The sequence below is a fragment of the Poeciliopsis prolifica genome, unplaced genomic scaffold (assembly GCF_027474105.1).
Source record: "Poeciliopsis prolifica strain line A6 unplaced genomic scaffold, Auburn_PproV2 SCAFFOLD001, whole genome shotgun sequence".
In the NCBI taxonomy this organism is placed as follows: Eukaryota; Metazoa; Chordata; class Actinopteri; order Cyprinodontiformes; family Poeciliidae; genus Poeciliopsis; species Poeciliopsis prolifica.
The window spans coordinates 1,857,757-1,877,168 of NW_026562376.1; the positions used below are offsets into that span (position 1 = coordinate 1,857,757).

General features: G+C 40.2%; 1 protein-coding gene across 4 annotated transcripts in view; it reads left to right on the forward strand.

The window, feature by feature from the left end:
* The window catches only part of tspan9a (tetraspanin 9a), a 187,441-nt gene that overhangs the window by 95,631 nt on the left and 72,398 nt on the right, over window positions 1-19,412 (forward strand). For 2 of the 4 annotated variants that reach the window (XM_055027619.1, XM_055027628.1), the window contains exon 1: window positions 1,590-2,602. In XM_055027619.1, coding sequence (XP_054883594.1) covers window positions 2,237-2,602 — 366 coding nt within the window. In that variant the 5' untranslated portion in view covers window positions 1,590-2,236. Of the gene's footprint in view, window positions 1-1,589; window positions 2,603-19,412 lie in introns of those variants that run through there. The other 2 variants (XM_055027644.1, XM_055027638.1) reach the window with 2 other exon arrangements.

The following is a 19,412-nucleotide window of genomic DNA, read 5'->3' on the forward strand; positions in this document are numbered from 1 at the left end:
CAGTTATATATCATCCATCAGTTGATGTATTTTCATAATTCAATTCAAAAGGCGAAACATCAGTAATGTAGATGTGTTGCACTCAAATAGGGAATGCACTAATTCACTTTATTCACGTTTGATACCGATATCTGTGCTTTAATATCGTCTGATAGACTCTGATACTGGTTTAAAACTTTTGTTTCTCAAAAATGCAGACATAAATGTATTAAATTAATAATTTATTTGGCTACTCTGCACCAATACAGTTCATTTAAATACTCCAACGGCTAACAGCTGATGTAAAATATATAATAAAGAAAGTGACAAAAACAAAAGATTGACTTCTTTTTTAACTTTTTTTAACATATAAAAATAAGCTACAACTAACCTTTTTTAAAATTACTCATAAAGCGTAATTATTAGGAATCCTACAACTAATGCAAAAATAACTAATAAAGCAGGACATCGCTCAGAAGAGGGTAGAAATAGACGGAATAGATCTGCTCTCATAAATCAGATACATTATCACCAATAATGAGAATCGATGCAGATAATTATAGTGGATCATTGAATAATTATTGCAAATTATAGATAATGATCATTAGACATCCAGAATATTATAAATTATAGTGTGATAGTGTAGAAGCCTGGTGTTTGGACCACCAGGACGTTCCTGGAGGAGCTAGTTGTAATTTTACTCCTAAAAGTAATTGTTTTTTCAAAAGTTTCTGAAATGAGTAAACGTAACTTTTCACTCCCTCTTCAGCTGAGGTGTGAATACCACGACAGCAGAGCACAAATATAAAAATGTGACCATGAGGAATACACCTGTACTCAGAACGATAGGAGAATTTAATAAAAAACAGAATTAAATTAAAGCTCTGCTGAAATTAAAGACAGTCAGCTCTTTTTATTATTTTTGAAAGATCAGACAAAGAATAAGCATACTTAAAAATAGTCTTTGCTTTCTTGGACAAGGCAGTGATAAATAAACAAGGCATTGTTTTGTGAATATTTTGCTCTGACTGAATAAAATTAAACTTGTGTTGTTTGACATATTTACTTGGCCTGTGAAGCTGTTGGTGTATTTAAATGAGCTGTGTTGTGTCAGTGGTATTGACCAATATTTGAATCTGTGTTGGTAGTGAAGACAGTGGATCAGTTCATCCCTATAAATTGTTGAGGCATTTAAACTTCTGAAAAAACTATTTACAGAATTTTAGTGTAATATGAGACACCGTAGTATCATCTGCAGAATCTTCTGCTGGAATGAAATGACCCAATGGTGGTCCAAATGACCTGCATCCCTCAGACTAAACTCTGCTCATCTCCAGGACAAATACTTTAGCTTTTTCAGCCAAGTGTTTGTTTCATTTTGCTGATCTCATGTCTGACCCCTGAATCCCCTTATAGAAGGAAAATAGATGAACATGTATCGTCAAAGGAACAGAGATGTGCTTAATAAAGACACTGGCAGTGGAGAGGAGGAGCTCTGGTCTCACTGCCGCCGCTGCATTGGTTCTCCGCTCTGCAGTGGGGAGGGGCCGAGCGAGAGAGGGAGAGAGAGAGCGCGAGAGAGTGAGAGAGAGACTCCTGGGGGAGGAGGGCAGAGCTCTTGGTGGATGATAGGGAATGGCCGTGAGTTGCGTCTGCCGATAATAGCACATCAGCCAGAGCGCTGCTAGTGGGGCAGCAGAGCGCAGGCAGCGCAGAGGACTGAGCCGCTGAGCGCACAATGGTTCACCAGACAGAGAGCGTGAAGGGAGAGCGCATCCGCACATGTACAGGAGAGGAGGACTGAGCAGAAGCAGGGCAGCAGCAGGAGGAGGAGAAAAGTTACCCGGTCAGCAGCTGAGACTCACTTGGGTCTCAGTCCCAGTGGAGGAGCCAAGCACATCAATGAGCAGAGCAGGAGAAGAGTGATATTACAGCAGGGAGAGCTGCAACTTCTCAGAATCCAGTCCTGTCACAAGGCAAACAGGAGCCGCTGCACTGCTTACTCCAGGATTATCACAGGAAGGCAGAGGACTCTAACTGTGAACCTGCCCCCAAAGTGCCTCTGCTGCTCCATCCAACTCACTTCTGCAGGAGACCACCGGAAGGTGGATGTAGTTGGGTGCTGTTGTCTTTTTTTCCTTTTGTTCTAAACTGTGAAGCAGTAGAGATTTGAAGGGCAAGTACTTCTGTCTTATCTCTGGGACTATGTTAGTCTGTGCATCAGCAGCAGCAGCAGCAGCAGCAGGCGCTCTAGAGCATGGAGAAGTCCAGCAGTGAGGAGTCAGCCATTCATCGAAGTCCATCAGTAGATAGCCGGGATTCTGATTTTCCTCAAGCCTCCACGTCTGGTCGGCCGTTCGGCGGCCGCGGCTTCACAGCTGGTGCTTTCTACGGCTCCACGGGGCCGCGCAAAAACGCACAGCAGGGACCGGCTGGAGCGGCAGCCGACACCAGCGCCGCGGACAAGACCAACAAGTACAGCTCACCCAAAGGCAGCAAATACGTAGTCTTTTACCTGGACCTATCCTTTGTGTTCCTTCTAGAGTTCAAGAAGTGCAACATGGCGAGAGGCTGCTTGTGCTGCTTGAAGTATCTGATGTTCATCTTCAACCTCATCTTCTGGGTAAGTGGCTCATCATTTTCCTAATGTTTGTCTTGGCATACTGGCTCATATCGATCCACTTCATGGGGGCTGGATGATCTGAAAACTCAGCGTGTGAATGCAATATGAATCTAGGGAAACATTACTGTATGACAAAACGCTGGCTGTCGGGGCAATCACGCGTTTCTAATTACATCAGGGTGTTTATGCTTGTTCCATTCTGTGCAAGCTGCTATTCCTGGACGCAATGACAGAGTCAGTGGCAACACACCAGGTCTTCTTTTGTATTCTGTGGTGCTGATGGGGGGTGATCTGGGTCACTACTTCGGATGGGATTCAGAGCTAACTTATAGTTCCTCAGCAGTAGTTTCATGTTATTGAATCTGTTTCTTTTTTATTGTCAGCTGTAAATACACTCAGATGAAACTGAGAATTGTAATAAAACCCTGGAAGTGTAATGATTACAACGCAGTATCTGATTTTCCTTCTGACCGTTACGTTTACAGTAATGGTGGTAATAAATCTGAGCGTACCCGGTTTACTCACCCGTAGATTCCTCTCAGGATGCGGCAGGCTGAGCTGTGGGTAGCCATGCATGGGCATTTCTCATGAAAATGGTCATCCCTTCAGTGATTACTGGATGGATTATAAGGCTTATAGGTTATGAGGGTAAGTCTTTTGTGTGGATGCAGTGAAGCATGAAGCATTAAAAAACATCCCAACATGAAGGAGTCAATCAAGCCAGGCGGCCGTAACGCTGAGCTGGGAGTCCTGGTAACTGGGGCGCAAGGTGGCATGAGCCTGTGGACTGTCCAGTCTGACACACACACACACGCACGCACACACACACACACACACACACACACACACACACACACACACACACACACACACACAAAATGACTTTGTCAGTACAGATCTTCCCTTTTCATCTGGCTTTAGCTCGTTGCTCATGAAAGTTGTGTCCATTAATGAAATTTTGAAATATGCAAAATCAAAGTTTAAAAGTTTGAACTCATTACACAATAAAATCAAAGTATTCAGCTTAAATATGAGAATTTTAAGATATTTTTAAATACGAGTAGGAAAAAATCTGGACAGATATTGTCTGAGATCAGTGACTGGGAGACCTAATGAACCAGCACCCTACGGAGGGATTTAAAAGTGTAGTGGTTATTAATTCTGTTTTAAAGTTGCACTGTAAAATATCGTTAGAATTGTAAAACGTGTTCTACTCTTTGCTTTGTAAGGAGGGTCTGGACTCTCATCTATTGAAAAATGATTGCTTGCTGGAGGAGTTGACGTAATCTCAAACGTAATGCTCCAGTTCAAGTTATTGGAAATTGCCTGCAATGTCAGCAACCATCCTCCACTGCGAAGAGAAAAGTAGCGATCCGAACTTGTTTGGCTGTTGATGTTAATTGAACATTGGAGGCGTGGCCACATGGACTGCTCGGCTTTGGGCACTTCCTCTGCTGCCATTACTAAAATTAAAGGCACGCTACAACTCTAAGACATCGCAGAAAACCAACGTCATCATTCACAACTTCTCCTTCTGTTTGCTGATTGGCCTGGTTGAAGTTCTGCCCGAGAAATTGAACTCAGTGGAAGAAATCCCAGACGGAGAACTGAAGGGAGATGAGAATTGAGCTTAGGGAGGGAATGACCAGGCTGTAACAAATACAATGTGCTGCTCCAGTTCTGACCAGCATTATTATGTTGCTGCCCACAGCCAGCAGCTGTCCCATTTCTCCTAATACTTGTCACCAGTCGGTTTTGAATTAAGGAACCACATCATGACCATATAAATCATATTTATCTCCTCATAATCAGTCAGAATCACTCATTTTACAAATGATGGTTCAACTGCTCTGCAGTTTTTAAGTCTGTTTGGAGTTAGGTGCAACAACAAGTATCTACTTCATTTGGCTTAAACAAATAAAAAGAATCTTGTAAACTTGATGCAGACAAAAACATCCCAGGTGGTCTGGCTGTCGACTCCCTGCTCAACATACTGGTCAAACTGCGGCATGATTTGATCTCCCTCTCTGTTCTGTCTCCTTTTCCTTCAGTCAAAGGATCCTGTTGTTTCATAATCCTGGATATTTAGAGGACAAACTGAAAAATCTGATTTCCCTCCAGACCTCACCCACGTTCCTCACTAAAGTGATCTTTGAGGCAGAAGTGCCTCACAGAAAGAGGACATATCTTCTTTCTGTGTTGTTAAGAAGAAACCACTTAACAATCTGAAATATTTCTATTCAAATTGTGTTCTTTAAGAGCTCTTTTTGTACAATAAAAATACCAATAAATATAATCATCTTGGGCTCTTATCTTCTTTTCATATTGTGATTCTGTCCACAGAGGAAGAATCAAGAGTGATTGGCAAAGATGTAAAAATGACTCAGAGGCTCTTCGGTGTTTGTTTAAATGAAGGAGAAGGTCATAAAACCCCAGCTTGTGATAGATTCTTTATTCCAGATATTGACCTGCAATAAAAGTCTCAACAGGTTCCAGTTGAGTGCTTTGGTCTCAAGATGGCTGCTGTTTGCTGTAGAGATGAGATTTTCAGGCTGTTAGGTGATCAAGTAAGAGTTATTAGGTGTTTTTTGTTTTACTGAAAACTTAAATCAAAATTTTCTTACCTTTGGCAAATATATTACTTAAACTTATTAATTTGTAAATTACTTATAATCAGATATCTCAGCATAACTAACTTTCAGATGTTTGGTGCAGGGGGACAGCAGAGAGGAAAACTACCTTTTAACAGCAGAGCCCTGCTCAGTAGCTGCCATCTGCCTCAGCCGTCTGGAGGTTAAGAGGACAGGAAAGAGACACAGACAAACACAGATGGTGTTGGCACTGAAAACCTGCCAGGACAAAGAAGAAAGACCAAGTTAGGAAACATTAGTGTACGCTGGCATCGGGAGTAAAAGGGAATGTAAAGGCGCTCTGTGTCGGTAGCAACATTCCTGCAGGCACGACTCGATGTGGATTAGCAAAGACAATTTGATCTTTTTCCAACCATTAAACTGACATTGAGATTCACTTTTCCTTTAAGAGCCGGTCTCTTGAAATCTGTGGGGAGGCTTTTACTTAAACTTTTTCCAGACTCAGTTTGTGTTTAATGTGTCAGAACAGACATTAGATGTCATGGCCGGTGTCTCCAATTCTCATGTAGCTTGTTGGTCTTCAGAAAGATTCTTAAAGAATGTTGTTTACTTTGATCTGGGTGACCTGGCTGAGAAATGTACCACAATACAAGCATTTCTTATCAGTCGATATCAATAATTATTGATTACTTTTTTGTTGCAAATATCTGAAAAACTGCCAAATTAGTGACTTCACCTTTTCCTGTTCCTGCACTTTCCTCTTGAGCTGTTCGACTCATTATTTCCATTCTCTCCATGTCGTTGTTTTTTATTTTTAAGCAGTTATGAGGCACGAAGGCAAAACATGAAACTGCTGCTGCGCCAGCTACTCAACAAGTTGTTACTAGGTAACCAAAGAGTGAGTGAGTTGATGCCACCTGTGCCAAGCTGGCTGTGAGAGATTGAGTGACTAAAGCATTTCCTCTGCCTACATCCCCCAGAATGCTGTGCAGTTCTGATTCAGAGCTCAGTGAAATTATTGAACATTCTATTGGACGTATTATCTATTGATATTGATCACATGTCTATCGTGATACATATTGTTATTGATTTATTGACCAGCCCTACATTTACTCCAGACTGTTTGGTCGCTACACTGATGGCTTTAACCAGCACCAAATAATACGGTGTCTCGCCATCAATACGATTATCTGTAGCTGCTTACGGACTTCTAAAAATTCAAACTTTGGGGTCAGTGTGCGGGTTAGTGGAGCTTTAAGTAATGGGATCACTCCAAAGTTTGGGATCATGACAGGTCGCCTCGGACGAAGGGCAGGAGGGCAGGAGGTACGTTGTGTCTTGACACTCCTGGGATCGTGCTGTTCTACCTTTGGCACGTCAGAAATCACAAGGTTACTGAAGCTGGTAGAGAGCTGTTCCCCTTAATGTTCTGTCGTCTCGTGAAGATTGGAGACGGACGAGGGAACGATCCACAGCAGTAATCAGACACTGATGGTGCACACATGGACAAGCACGCTCGCTGGGCACACACAGCATGTTTACCACCCACACATCTACAGTTGCTTACACTAATAACCTGGAGGTAAACAGTAGCAGGCACTCGAGGCATTGCTGTACATGTGCTGATCTTCAGCCCCAGCAGCAGTTGTCCGTGACCATCTGGCTCCTCTTTCTTATGAGGGATTAGGAGAGTCTGAGCTGCAGGGGGTAGTTTGGGCCAGATTAGAGCGCTACTTGGTTGTGCGGCTGGGGATTGAGAGCACGGCTCCTTAGGACAGCTCAATGCTAAAGCCTACATCATCAAAGCAAAATGCCTTTGTGGTGTGACAAATAATGTGGTTGAGTGGGGACGAAGACCTGCTGTGCTCGCCTCTGAGTGTGTGTTAATAGTGTCTGTTGGAGCCGCCTGATAGGACCATTGATGTTCAGTCCTGCTGCTGCTAGCCTTGGGAGCATATCAGCGCTGGTGTTCTTGCTGGGAGCAAGGATTTCATTTTCCTATTGTGTAGTGCTTTCTCAGTAGTGCTTTCATTCTGAGCTCCCCAATTCAGAGTTCAGTTTACTGTGGAATAACAATGTTTTTACAGCTATTTATCTTTTGCTTTGGCTTTTTTTTAAATTAAAGAGGGCTTAAAAACTATGCTTAAAAATTTTGCTACCGAGTTGCTATCTCATAAAATCACCCACAAACTCTTTTTCTTTGTTGGAGATTAGTTGTGCAGCAGGCTAATGGCTCTGCCCCGGCTGTGCCATTATCCTGCCATATCAGAAGCTCACTTGATATTCATATTAAAAAGGAAAGTGTCGGTTCAGCAGTCTTGTCCTAGTAATACAAGAGGGATATAATCAAAGCATCTCCTTTGTTGCAGCAGGAAAAAGCAGATGTGTTTAGCATTCATGAATTCCTGTGCTTACTTAAAGGATTTCTGCAGAATTTAGTCCAAGGCACTCATAATTTATTTTTCCTATTGACTCAAATACTCAGTTTGACTCTAAACTGTCAAAAGTATGTGTGCTTTGATGTGACAGAGGGATGCTCACAGAGTTAAGGTGGTTTTAGTGAGTTTGGCGGTGAGTGTGTGAAGGTCTATGTGTGGTTTTGTGAAAGTCCATAAAAGTTTCACACAAGCTGCTCCTCTGCTTCCCTGTCAGGCTGGAACACCCCCGGGTTTCAGGCTGAAGCAATTTGGTTGTTTTTCACTCTCCACAAACATTTCAGTCAACTTTAATGGATCACTGGTGTGATCTGGGTGCAAAAGGTTTTTTCCTTGGGTTTCTTAAGAAACCACAACACCTGAGCTGAATCGCTCCCTGCCAGGTGAAACTGTAATACAGACAAATCAGTGCATTCAGAATCATGGTGAAAGTAGCTCCAGCTAAAAGACTTTTAGCAGACATGCGTTCAGTTTGAATCAATAACTGTGTACTCACTGCTTCACTTCTGCTGGATGAGTTAAATTATCACTAAGCTATAGATCTCATGCATGGCTGATTCATATTTATTATTACACATCTTTTGAATGTAAATTATAAATACAATTAATTTTATTTCTGAAAACTGCAGTATTAACAAGACTGATGATGCATTGACTCTGGTTGGCTACCAGTCTTTAAAAGGTCTGACCCGTCAATTACAATTTTGGCTGATATCCATTTTTGGATGGCCAATTTATCTACAGTAGACTGTCTGCACTCAGATGATGGTTTGGGCTCCTTCTGCATGAATTTCTCCATCAGTGCATTTCAGCATGGAGGAGATCAGCCCTCCACCTGGTACTGCTCAGGAAGTCCAGATTGTGTTATTAGTGATGCAGTAATAAACGTTCCATCCCTGAGATTTGAAACATTTTTATTGCAACTAACAATTATATTAGTAACAGATTATTCTACCATTTTTTTCTGATGATTGATCAATTAATTGGATAAAAATATTAGCAGATTTGTTTTTACCGCTGAAACCATTTTTATGCAATATTGAAAATACATAAAATGCAAAGAAAGTATTTTTTTTTCTATTTCTAAAAAATAAGAAAAACATTTTACTTCATAAAATGCAATAAGTGTTTTTTCTGTGAACGCTTCACCATTTCCAGAAAAGGATCCATCTGCAGCTAAAAATCCTTCGAACATCAAGTTCAGTCCATTCTGCTCAACTTAGCATTAGTTAATGCAAACTTCTGACTTAACAGTGTCAGGCGGATCTGATGATTATTTTTATTAGTAATTGGACGGCAAAAGGTGCTTAGTAGGAAATGTATGTTTTTCACAGAGCTTTAACCAGGTGAATGTAAAACTGGGTAGAACAGATTTATAAAGGGTTTTTGTTGTACATTTTGTTAAATGCAAAATGTATTTATTTGTTGTTCAGTTTGGCTTAACTTCTGCTTTGAATATATTGTTCTTTCAGCAAAGAGGCAGCTATCGATTAATAAATTAGTCAATGATTATTTCAATAACCGATTAATCACAATAAATTCAAGCTCTAATGTTTATTCTGGTCCTTAACATTTTCAGTAACTGTTTCCTAAAACATCATCATGATTATTTGTATTATAATACAATTTTATAATTAGTTTTCCTTCTGAATTGCTGAGCTATGATTCAGAGTGTCTGACCAGCTTGGCAAATATTTCCATATGGCTCCTTTTGTCCACTGGATCATTTGGGAGATTCTCTTAATTTACATGTCTTCTCTCCGGCTGCTTCGATTTGCAGCCCGTGTTGTGCAGCGCCTCTGAGCTCATTAGCTCTTGCTGCAGATCAGTTGGTGTTTGGAGATGCCGTGGTTCACACTTGGGGATAGAGGTAATAGAGCAGGAGAATTGACGGTGCATTTTACGCTCAGATGCCTCTGGTAGGTGGTGCTTTTTGCAGGGGAATTAGGATTTTCAACGCTGCTCTGATTACAGCGTGAACATGCTCAGCTTCAGAGCAGTTGGTTACTGTTTGACTTCAACTCACACTCAACAAAAGGTAAAGAAATATAAAGTTTTAAAGCTGTGATTTGATCATTTCCTGCTGTGGTGGAGTGATTGAGTTGTGTCATTAAAGAACATTGCAGTGATCATTCTCACTCTTTTTTTTGCAAACAAATATCATATACTGCAACTTTATGTTGTTTGAGTATTACTCCAAAATTAATCTGCTGCACGTTAAATCTGTTATCTAAGATTTCAATTTGAACTCGTCAGTATGTTAGAGGACAATTTTTAGTTATACTAAGGATTAAATGTGCCAATAAACAATTCTCATTTAAAATGATCAAACAGTGATGAAGGGAATATTAAGACGTCCTCCTCAACACCCTTTTTTACTAGCTTTTTAACTCTGACCCATTTCTATGAGTCTCAAGTGTTCAATGATTTTAGCTACTTGTGGGTGGCTATGGTTCCCTAAGCCATTAAGGTAAAACTGTAAAAACGATCAGCAAAACCTCCTTCAGCTTTACTCAGCCACCTCCACCACAAAATCCAATATGGCTGCTCGACGCTGAAGACAGAATGACAAGTGCATTTTTTTTTTTTTGCGGTTTGTTTGCACTTCTGGCAGTTTGTGTCTCATTAAGTATTTAACTGGATGAAATTGTGAGTCTTGTGTTGTAGCTGTTATCTTGTGGTGCTAGTAGGCTACTAATTAGCACATGCAAACACTCTCAAGCATGCAAGTAGAACATGGTTCAGGTTGGCCTGGTGTTATTTTCACATCCAGTTTGTGACTGCAGTTGTAAATGAATCACAGCAGTTTTTCTTGGTTCACTGTCATCACTTCTCTTAACAAATTCTCATCTTCCTTTGCTTGTTAGCTCCACAGTTGAATCTGTGGCATTTGTACCACAGTTTGAGAACCAATGCTTTTGAACATTTCATAAGTGAAAGGCTTTATTAAATGTTGATGGCTATCAAGACAAAAAATGTTAACAAAACAAACATGTTCTTCCTGCTTCTTGGGTAAAAATGTCATTATATTCCATAATAAAATTCAGTTTGGTGGAAAGAGGCTGGATTCTTGATGCAGTGTAGAATGGAGGATATTTGGCTTCGCAGCAGCAGTAGCACAGACACACTGAGCTTTATTATCAGAGCACAGCCTGCTGCTGCCATTCTGAAATAGACATATCTATTATATATGTTATCTTGTTTTGTTAACCTTTTCTGGTAATGCAGAAAAAATCTGCTTTGTGTTTTCATGTTTGGCTCACAAAACGGTTTATCCAGGATCTTGGATCAGTTTGCAATCAGGAGAGCGATGTTGGAAAAGAAAATAATTTTCAGCTTCTTTCTGCTGCAGTGACTGTAAACCTCTGTGGTGTCTGTGATTACCCTTTTCTGCTTCAGGAACACTGCAAAGTGTTAATGTGAAAGGTTCCAGCAGCTCGCTCAACAACAAGTCAGCATCTTTTCCATCAGCTGAAGGCAAATTACAATGAAGCCAGTGTTTCCCAGTTATTCCTCATCTCAAATCTCATTACGCCGGCTGGGAGAATTATTTTGTTCATTTTCTGAGGATCAAATTAAACGTCTTCAAAGGGAAAGGGGAAATGTTCTCATGTGTACACATTTTTACATATGCTGTAAGAAGAAGTGAGATCTATTTTTCCTCTTGACATTAAATCAGAAGAAACCTGTTCAGTTTTCGGTCAGATAGGACAACCAGAATTGTTTCTATTTCCAAAATGACTAAATGGATGGCATCATAAACTTCTCATTTAGGCGTAACTCCCAACATCAGTTAACATCAGCTTAAAAAAGTTCAGCTATTATTGAATTATGGTTCTGGTCCAACAAGCTTGACCCGCTTCAACCAGTTAGAAAGGTGAAATTTCAGAAAATTATTGTGAAAAGCTTCTGGAAGGAAAACCAAGTCATAAAGTTTACAATTCTAACAAATACTGAGAAAATGTGTTTAAACAGAGATAAAAAAAAAAAACTTATTTAAAACATTTGTATTTTTGAAAAAGAAAAAAATGAAAAACGTAGGCCATTATTTTAGGAAGGTGACAATATTATGAGCTAAAAACACATTTAATTTCCCTTTGGATCAATAAAGTATTTCTGAATAGAATTTAAAATGGCAGAAAAACTTTAATGAGAAAAAAATAATCTCTCTTTTTATTTATATATTTCTAAATATGCTGATTCCAGTTTGCAGTATTGGAATACGATTTAAAGCAGCAGTGAAGACATTCTTTTGTTGTCTAACTCCAATTCTTATTTAACTGCTTAAAGTCCATTAGAGACGATCTTTAGTGCTCCGGGTCTTCACCTAAATGCTCCTGAAATGATAAGCTGTAGGCTGAGGTATGTCAATAACTGACTACCGGAGCAATTTTCCCAGGGCTGCTACTTTAGTTGATTCAGTAGGGCCTACTTCTTCTCCCACCATAAAGCCACTCAAGCATCCCACGCGGCATCCGGCTGCTTCTTCTCATCACTAAACCATCTTTAAAGAGCCGGGATGATCAGGAACCGTGTACGACAGCAGAGATGCAGACAAACAGACGGACAGAGGAAAACAGAGAAACAAACTCTGAACAGATTGACTTTGAATATGTATATTTTAACATGCCATGTTGAATTTGGGTCAGGGACTCAGGCATTCACTCTCTGAATCATAATGAGCTCAGGACACGGCTGCAGCAGGAAGCTCTATACTGCACATTGTTAGCGATGACAAATGGGCGCCGTGCTTCTGCCCTAAACTTTACTGCATGCATTGATTTATCAAACCGAACCGTCACAGATTACCGTCGCATCATGAAATCAGCATATTGCAGCTTTCCAAGTGGAGGAGTGTCTTAAAAAGCTTCATTGTTATTTTTTAATGGAGCAGCCTCTTTTGCAGTATATGGTTCAGGAATTCAAAGCGTCAGCAGATGCATTGAGCTGTTTGTTGTGCTCTGAAGCAGATGGCTTTTTTTGTGTGTGTTTTCCAAGTGAAACCCAGATCTTCATTAAGTCGAGTTGTTGCAGCGCTCTCGTTACGTCTGATCCAATCTGAGCCGGAGTCGTATTTGATGTGCATGAGGTGTGCTCACCACTGGGTCCCGTTTTCTCCCTGAAGAGAGAGATGCAGTCAGTAATCGGGCTCCTTCACTGCTGCGATCATCAGATAACTGACTGACAGGCGGTGAAACAGTAATAGACATTATTTCTTCTGTACAGCAGCTGAGCCTTTTTGGCTTTGCAGCATCTTATCAAGCAGGCAAGGCAATTAGTTCCTGATATTTATTTAACATCTATTTTCAATTCAAGTTGAATTCTTTATATTAAAGAATTTCTCTTCTGTATCCGCTTGTTTTTTTGTTTAGTTTTCTTCTAGGGCGTTATGCATCCTGAAATAGAAATTAGCCCGATAGCCTGAAGTGTTTTTTTAAAAGAAAAACAAGGAAATCCAGCCTCCAGTATCTGGGACACAGAGGGATGTCTCTGATCACGGCGTTAGAAACCATCTGACAGCTGTAATCCAGATCATTCTGGTAGAGTTGTCAAAAATTGTACAAACGTATTCTCATATCTTGAAATTTTTCACATGCTGTTGCAGAAAGCCAACAAACGTTAGCGTATTTTGTTGAGACTGTGATGGATCAACACAAAGGGGTGCATAATTAGGCAGTGGATGAAAAATAACAGGTCTTCAAAATATTCTACAAACCTAAATGTGTAAGTAAATATTCAGTCAGTCCCCTGAGAAAATAGAAATCTCAATATTTTTCCTTTCTCTATTCTTAATTTCTTGTTGCGATAAGTTCTTTAGTGTCATGTCAGTTATTTGGTGCGATTCCACACATTACCGCTGGGGGCGCTGTCTATAGTGGCTTAGAGAAGGTTGGGCACACAGAAGAAGAATAAACTCACTGTGTGTCATCTTTATATCACTGGTCAGTAAAAATGTATTTTAATGCATATATATGTTGAAGAGGTTATTGAATCGAGCGTGAACTCGTGAGTGATGCTATTCAGCCTCTGATTCGTATTGCATAGAAAACCTGACATTTTGATGGAGGCTAATTAATGCTAATGCTAGCAGACATGTGTTGCGTTAGCTGAGAAAAAGCTAAAGGACTGAATTGACCTTGAATTGACTGTATTTTGTACTTTTTGAAACACACGAGAGACATTTTAATTGCAGAATGAACATTTCTGTAAAGAAGCATTTACACCGTTTTCAGTTAGACAATAGACACAATTAAAAGCTTAAATGTTAAAATATTTTATTTCTGCAGAGTAAGATTGGAAAAAGCTATTAAAGTAGTTAAAAAGCAAATTCATATATTTGGATTTTGCTAGTTAAAAACCTCAGATCTGTTGAAAAGGTCTGAGGAAAAGGGAAAAGGTATTTCAGTTAAAGCACAATTAACAAACGAAAAGGTTTAGAGAATTAAGACGTCTGTAAAAAGATTTTGTCATTTGATAAAATTCATAATGGTTAATGAAGCATGTTATCTGTAATGTCTGTGATGTACTGAAACTCCTGGCTTGTTGCAGTTACTCAGTGATACTTCTCGTATTAATCTGTGTAAATGTGTTCAGGTTGAGCAGTTTTCTGGTTGGTCATGTGATTTGCATGAATTCCCATCTCCTAAATGTGATTTATTTAAGTAATGTGGCAAGAACAAAGGCTTTGCCCTGAAAAACACATTAATTAACCTTTGCCCCTTCCAGTTCATTGTATATGCATTAGCTGCTGGCATGCAAGCTCACCACCTTAAAATTAAGTTAAAACTTCTGCTTTAATTTATTCGGAAAAAATATTTTCTGGAAATCTTAAAGTGCATGGAAATTAATATTAATGCATTCATTCAATTATATATATATTTCAATTTTTATACTTTTGCTAATGTGGAAAGTATGAATTTAGCACCAAATAAAGTGAGAAAATGGTGCAAAAGCCCCTTTACTCTCTCTGTGTCATTTGCATTACTCATCAGCAGTTATTATTTCTGCTCCAGTCTCCCGTTTTCTTCTGCTAAAGCTCAGTAATGGGGTCCATGGAACAAAAAGATGGGGTCCGGGTGGAGGCTGGAGTGGACAGACTGAGTCTGAGCTGAGAAGTTTATTATGGGGTCATCAAAGCATTCAGTGAATGGTCTAATTCATCATACTGAATTAGAGTAATTATTACCAGACCTGTGTGTGTGTGCGCGTGTTGTCATCACTGCTTTCCATCCAGTCATCATTTCAGCGAATGAATCGCCGGCCGCCATATTTGGGGTCAGCCCATTAATGCCCCTTCTGTTTCAAACCCAGCGTGGTTTAGATCTCCTCCGCGCCCGCACCGCGCTGCACCTTAAACACAGTTCATATGCAAAGCAGCACAGATGGAGTTGGCCATATTTTCCTCCGAGTCCCCTTCTGAGAGGACAGGCTGGCAGAACATGGAGCGCTGTCCTTTTCTTGGGTGGGAGAAGCGAAGCATGAAGCGGGGATGCGGCGCAGGGACCTCTTCCCCGCAGCAGGAGAGGTGAATACACTGATGCTTGGTGACAGCTCCCTGAGAGGTGACTCACCACCACTCTCAGGTCTCATTCCTGGTCTTCACAACATGACATCTTTCTTTCCCTCATGTGAATTGATCTATTTCAGAAAGTTGACGTTAATTCTCAGGTTAATGAATCAGTATTCATGAGATTTATGATGGGATTTTTCTATTAGGTTTCCACAAGAGGATTACAGCATGTCTGCACTCTCATCTTTTCTGTTTTAGAGCCATTTTTTAATAAGCGTGCAGTTTTGCACAATGTTACGGACATGATTTCTGTCATATGTTAGATTGAGATAATTCCCAGTGTTGCTATACTGGAGTGCACACAGCATTTAACCTGAGAGGATCATAGAAGCACGCACTAAAATAAAGACTCGTTCCACTCTTCAGTGAATCCTTTTTGCCGTTGGTCAGGAATTTAAAATTTGATCCTTTACGAATGCTTCATGTTGTAGCCTTTGGGTTACTCTCTTCAGAATTTCTAGATTAAGTTAATGACATAATCTTTGTCATCTGGTTTCCTGAACATTCAGTTCTCTGTGGCAGAATGTCAACTTAGATATTCTTAATATTTTGTTTAAGAAAAACAAACAGCTGAAGACAGGTTTACGGTTTCCTAAAAATATTCATACCTCTGAAACCTTTGTCATTTTATCTACTGTATAATATTGTGATTTAAGTAATCAACATAAACTGGTGTATTATTTTGATATGAAATATATCTATTTTTTTCACTCTTTCAAAGGTTTTCTTTGCATTTTATGAAACAATTCTCATTGTTCTTATGAACGAGATGCATTAACTGATTATAAAAATGTTACATATGAATTATGACTGTTACTATGTTCTACAGTGGAACCCAAGACAGATAATCTGTGATAAAATGGAGCTTTGTCACAGTTTTATGATTTCTGACTTGATGTTTATATTGTGATTATTAATTAGCAGTATTAATAACTAGTTCTGATAACTTGTCAGAGAGTAGATTATGTGGGTTGTGTTGTTTTTTTTAACTGAACCGAAACGTCAAACTGCAGCTAAATGTTAAGGTTGTCAAAGTCAGGCTAGCAGAACTCACCTACTCCTGACGTTTTTATTTAAAATCTCAACGACCTGTGAAACATGATGTTCCCTTGGACCTTATCTAGATTTTATAGTGCTAACAAAAAATAGCAAAACATTGTGTCCTTTTTCAGGTTCTTTTCTTGATTGTGTTATTTTCCCGATATGCCAGTCTCGGCTCATGGTAATGAGCCATGTGTGTCACATGATGGTCAAGCAATGTCCAATCAGGTATATATCAATGATTCCTATTGGTTTTAAATCAGTGAACAATGCTCAGCCCTTCTAGTCTACAGCTAATAATGACCTTAGAAAGTTAGCAGTAGCTTTACCTCTAGTAATTTGTGCTACTGCAGCATTTCTGCAGCATTCTGTTTTCTCCCTCCAGCCTCCATAACCCTTTATTATCTGCAGACCTGCAGGGTGTTAGCATGTGGCTCCATTTAGAAAAGAGACAAAACTCTTTCAGTTTTAACAAATCTATTTTAACATCAGACTTTCTCCTCTGCGTCTCTTTCCCTGGTGCTGTTGGATGCTCTTGGCTCTTTTATACTGTATATGTATTTTTAAGTAATTGCTGTTTTTGAAATGCCTATTATTTACTAACAAGGGAAACAGAAATAAAGTACTTTTGAAGAACTAACTCAAAGTTGAAGCAGGTGTTCCTGGAGAGAGACTAAGCGCAGTAGTAGGGTTATGCTGCCTAAATAAGCTGTGTAAGTCCTTATTTCCTTTTGACAGCTCCAAACTCTCCAGCCTCTTTAGCTGTGCTCGGCACGTAAAGCAGAGTTTAGGTTCTAGTTCTGCTTTGCTCCTCGTAATGCATGGGCCAGAACATCGTGTAATGCTGTGCTCAGTTTTACAATAAAAACCTGGTGCTGCTGTTGGGCTTCATCTATTTGTTCAGTTGTTCATTAGATGAAGATCGGACCCCTGGATCCCTTGCTTTGCTTCTCAAAGTAATTTGCGTCCACTTTTCCCATTGGAGGGAAGGTTTTCTGTGAAACAATGCAGTAGCAATAATGTCGTTCTCTTCAGGGACAGAAAAAAAACACATGTACAGTTTTTTGTTTTTGCATAACTTTGTCACCCCTACACTTTTTATCAGTGTATTAATGAAAAAAAAAAGATTACCTTTGATTTTTAATATTAGACCAGCGTTTCTCAACGGGGTGCAGTATCGCCCCCCTCAGGGCGTTCAGGACAGCAGGGGGCGCTGGCGGGGGACACTGGGAGCTTGTAGACCTGCAGGTTGTTAGCATGTGGCTCCATTTAGAAAAGAGTCAAAAGCCTGAAGTTTACCTTCGGGCTTTTCCTCGAAAGTAAACTTTACACCTTAAATGCACAACAATACCAGTTTAGACTTTGAGCAACTTGTTAAACTTGTGTAACATTAAAACATGCTTAGCTGCGACTATCGATCATCATCTCCTTCTCTTCAGTGTCGCTCCTTGGTGCAGCTCTGCGGTAGCATCACCGCATCAGTTAAGCGTCACACCTGATGATGACGTTGCTGTGATTCACTTATCTGGTGTCTCATTTTCAAATATTCTATGTTTTACTGAGGCCCCCTGCTGTCCTCTAAACGCCCCCCGGGGCCGGTAACGCCCACCCGGGGCCGGTAACGCCCACCCGGGGCCGGTAACGCCCACCCGGGGCCGGTAACGCCCCCCGAGGCCGGGACCGCCCCGTTGAGAAACGCCATCTTAAACTATTACGCTACATACTGCACTGCGTTTTATTTACGGGTATTAGCTTAGAGGGGCTGAATACATATGTATGACTTGGTTCTGTGTCTGTATTTTATTGCCGAGGTTCAGTCATCAGCTCTCTATAAGTGACTGTTCCAGAGCAGAGCTGAATAATTGGCATGTGATAGTGAAACCAAAGACTCATTGACCTGAAATGCAGGCCTTGGTGTTCTTGAAGCATTCATTTGTACAACAATGAAAGTCGCAGCTTTAACTCCCATTTGAAGAACTGTGCATCATTCCACTCTCTTCCATCTTTGTTATCAAGGGCTTAATAATTGTCCCCATAAAGGAAAATCTCATTTTGCTTCAACAATGAACATTTTTAAAATCCACTCCCACCACAGCTCATCTTTTACTGACTGACTTGCCTTTTCCTGCAGCGTTTTTGCTTTTTGAGATTTGTTGCAAAGATTAAGAGGTTGTCCTTCAAGCGACTCTATTTTATTTTTAAAACTGTCTGTAAATCTTTTCTAATGGTTCAGTTTACCTTGGAAAAGAGCGTAAACAGCTGTTGACAGGGAAGGATTTAAAAAACTGACCTTTTCACAAGCAACTTATCAAGTCGTTTTTAATTTTACAGATCAGACAAAGCTTTTCTCTGTGGATGTTTCTCCTGCAGCTCTTCATTTGTAAGACATCATCATTGTCTGAATTCCTGGAGTTTCTTTTACGTTACCTTTCTGGTGGTCAGCTTTATTGGCCATGAAAATCCTCATTGATCTCTGTATTTTCATCTGTGAAACAGGAGTAACGCCTCTCATTTGTTTGCAGAAGATGAGCTCCGGTAGGAAAGCAAAAACAAAACATCAATATACTTCTCACTCTGCATCGGCGTTGGTCACGGAGCGAGGAGGAGGCGCATCTACAGGGAGCCGCGCTTTCATTATATCAGAGTCCGTCTCAGACTCGCTGCTGCGTCCTCAGAGACTCAGTTCTGGTGTTTGCAGAAGATGAGCATGAAGGCTGCGGAGCTGCGTTTTACTGACAAGACATGTTTGTGGTTCTGCGTTTTGCATCCGGTGACGTCCAGCATACAAAGCATGGAGCCTGGTTCAGAAAAGCATAAACTTGCTCTGAATGCTGCATGTCTGCTTTCACATTCTGATACAAGATCAGATTAATGAGTTTGTTGGAGAGCCAACAGTGGCTGACAGATCTTCAGCTGCTGCTGACGTAATAATTTGATCTAAGTTTCCTTTTATGATTTTTTAGCAGCGGCTCTGTTTAGGTACGAGGCGTCCAGACGTTTCCTTTCCTCGCCGTGTTTTCCATGTTTCACTGTTTGGTTTGTTTAAATCGTCCACGACTACAGATTTTTATTTAATGTTTTGCTATTTTACAACTAAACTTAAACAGAGACTCCACTGTTAACTGGTGTGACAGTGGCTCAAAAAGTGTTATTATTTTAACATGTTCGTGCAA